The sequence below is a fragment of the Nanorana parkeri genome, unplaced genomic scaffold (genome assembly GCF_000935625.1).
Source record: "Nanorana parkeri isolate BGI_ZX_2015 unplaced genomic scaffold, ASM93562v1 scaffold3219, whole genome shotgun sequence".
NCBI classification, from domain to species: domain Eukaryota; kingdom Metazoa; phylum Chordata; class Amphibia; order Anura; family Dicroglossidae; genus Nanorana; species Nanorana parkeri.
In genome coordinates this window covers 24,005-26,748 of record NW_017309487.1, presented here as the reverse complement: position 1 = coordinate 26,748, position 2,744 = coordinate 24,005, and the positions used below count along the sequence as shown (strand labels likewise).

The following is a 2,744-nucleotide window of genomic DNA, read 5'->3' as shown; positions in this document are numbered from 1 at the left end:
TAACCTTAGAAATTATTATTTGACTGTAAGAGTAGCTGATGAACAGACTTCCAGCAGAGGTAGAGAGTCAGTCAGCAATAAGTACATTTAAGCATTGGGACAAACATAGATCTAAAAGGCGACTTTGATCCCGGCTCGCTGAGAATGTCCTGCAGTTACATCTCCACCACGGAGACTTCGGTGAACTATCAATCAGTCAGTACTGCTCTGTCACAGCTGACCAGGAATATCCCGGGAGTCCCTGTCACGCTAGAATGTTGAAGAGTGCGTGCGCTGTATGACATGACACATATATCTTTGAAGGGATCTTAAAGACCCTGAACCGGGCAGTGGGGGCTGGAAAAAAAAAATACAGCATCTTCCCTCAGATTTTTCTACAATTCACTGAAAGTCAAAGGGATTTTCCTCTGCACCTCCTAGCAAATCCCTTCTACCATCCAGGCAGAGGCGGACTGGTTAGGCAGCGGGATGCGTTATCACATATTCAGGAGTGGAAAATCAATAACAAAAAAGAAAAAAAGGGGGATTTCCTTTTTCAACCTCAAATATTTACAGTTCTAATATCTAAATGATCGCCTGGAAATTGATTGAAGGTCAAGAAGAAAGAAAAAAAAAAAGAAGACCAGGTGTCACAGAATTATTTTGCTTCCAAAACTGCTAAACTGGTTGGGAGTATCTATCCATCCCATCCAATTCATCCATCCCAGTCATCCATTCCATCTATCCATCCATCCCAGTCCTCCATTCCATCTATCCATCCATCCCAGTCCTCCATTCCATCTATCCATCCATCCCAGTCCTCCATTCCATCCACTTTCATCCAATCTCATCCCATTCCATCCAATTCATCCATCCAGCCTTCCACCCATCCCATTCATCCTCCCTATTCCATCCATCTATCCATCCCATTCATCCAACCTATTCCATCCCATCCCAATTATCCATCCCATCCAATTCATCCACCCATCTGATTCATCCAACCTATTCCATCTATCCATCCATCCATCTAATTCATCCATCCTATTCCATCCCATCCCATTCATCCAACCTATTCCATCCCATCCATCCACCCATCTGATTCATCCAACCTATTCCATCTCATCCACCTATCCATCCAACCTATTCCATCCCAGCCAATTCATCCACCCATCTGATTCATCCAACCTATTCCATCTATCCATCCATCCATCTAATTCATCCATCCCATTCATCCATCCCATTCATCCAACCTATTCCATCCCATTCATCCGATTCATCCACCCATCCCATTCATCCACCCATCCCATTCATCCACCCATCCCATTCATCCACCCATCCCATTCATCCAATCTATTCCATCTCATCCACCTATCCATCCATCCCATTCATCCTGGAAATAAGCCTTCTTCTGTCTAGTGAACAGAGTTTTATAACTCACCGATTCCTGTGAGGTAAACTCCGGATTTATCCACAGGAGCGTCGGCCCCTTTTCCGTAGTAGGCGATGGTTATCTGGAAAAGATCAAATAAAAGTAAATCATTGCGGCCCATTCCGAGTCATGTTACCATTAGACCAGAGAGCGGAGTTTGCAGACAGGCCAAACCACGTCTTCCAGTGTCTGTCCTCTTTGTGCGGTCCGTTGGTTTTATCCGCTCGGGATATTTGCGCATTGCCGGTGTGTTTGAAACACTGAGATTTCCGTTTTATTCCAAATCTTCCAGTTTTCTGATCGGTGCCAACCAGGCTGAACAACAACTGAGTGACAAATGACCTGCTCCTCCGTACAGCTCTATGGAATAGGTTAGTGCTTTATAAATAAAGGTTTGCTGAGAATTTGTATTGTTGGCGACCCGGAAGACCCTCCTACCTGCCCTACAAAAAGGCTTGATATATTTTTTGCACCCGTATCCTGATGAAGGGTCAGCCCACCCAAAACTGACACTCCAGCAGTGACAGCTCTACACCCGATTCCCGTCACTTTTGGAGTTTCATTTATTTTACATAACAGGCAATGTAACCGGAGCAGGGAGACTTCACCGCGGCACCGCAAGCATCCCCCTACGAAGCCAGTGAATGAACCGGCCTCCCCGAAGCCACTTATAGCCAAATAATCAGTTTATGGTGAAGCGATTCAAGAAGTGACATTTAAAATCAACCGGCCTGACAGACCCCCGGTCACCTGCATGACCCACCTTGCCGTCATTGATCTCCGCGCTGTGCTGCGTCATGTGGAACTCCACCATGGTCTTGCTGGACAGGGGCCACAGCTTCTCCCCATTGATGACCTTCTGCTGAGAGGCATCGCTGCCGAGAATCTCCATTTCAATGTTCGGGCTGTGGCGCATACTGAACCACTTGCAGTCCACCGGGGCGCCCCTGGGAAGAGGAGAGAGGATGGTGAGACGACCCGTAGCCACCAACAGTCAATCATTCAATACACAGAAAGAAAATGTCTGCAGACAACTTTATAACCAAAAGAAAAAGTCTCAGGACCTGCTGAGGGGGGAAGGAGCTCAGTGAACACTCACTCTGCAATGTGAACCGTCTCTGTAGGAAATCAATCACATTGTATTATAGGAGAAGGAGGCTGCGGGGAGACACACATGGAGTGCAGCACTGCGCTGGTGTGAGATCAGACTACATGCAGCCTGTTTATTCTGTTGTCAGAGCTCAGTCATTGTGCTTCAGTTACATAGTATTTGAGGTTGAATAAAGACATAAGTCCAACCTATTGCTTATGTGTGCACATATGTATATATATATAT

General features: G+C 46.0%; 1 protein-coding gene across 1 annotated transcript in view; it reads right to left on the bottom strand.

Moving 5' to 3' along the window:
• The window catches only part of LOC108802929 (protein-arginine deiminase type-2-like), a 47,257-nt gene that overhangs the window by 32,591 nt on the left and 11,922 nt on the right, over positions 1–2,744 (bottom strand). The window contains exons 2-3 of the mRNA XM_018574772.1: positions 2,172–2,355; positions 1,418–1,490 (exon numbers count right to left, since the gene is read on the bottom strand). Of these exons, the coding sequence (XP_018430274.1) occupies positions 1,418–1,490; positions 2,172–2,355 (257 nt within the window). The remainder of the gene's footprint in view (positions 1–1,417; positions 1,491–2,171; positions 2,356–2,744) is intronic.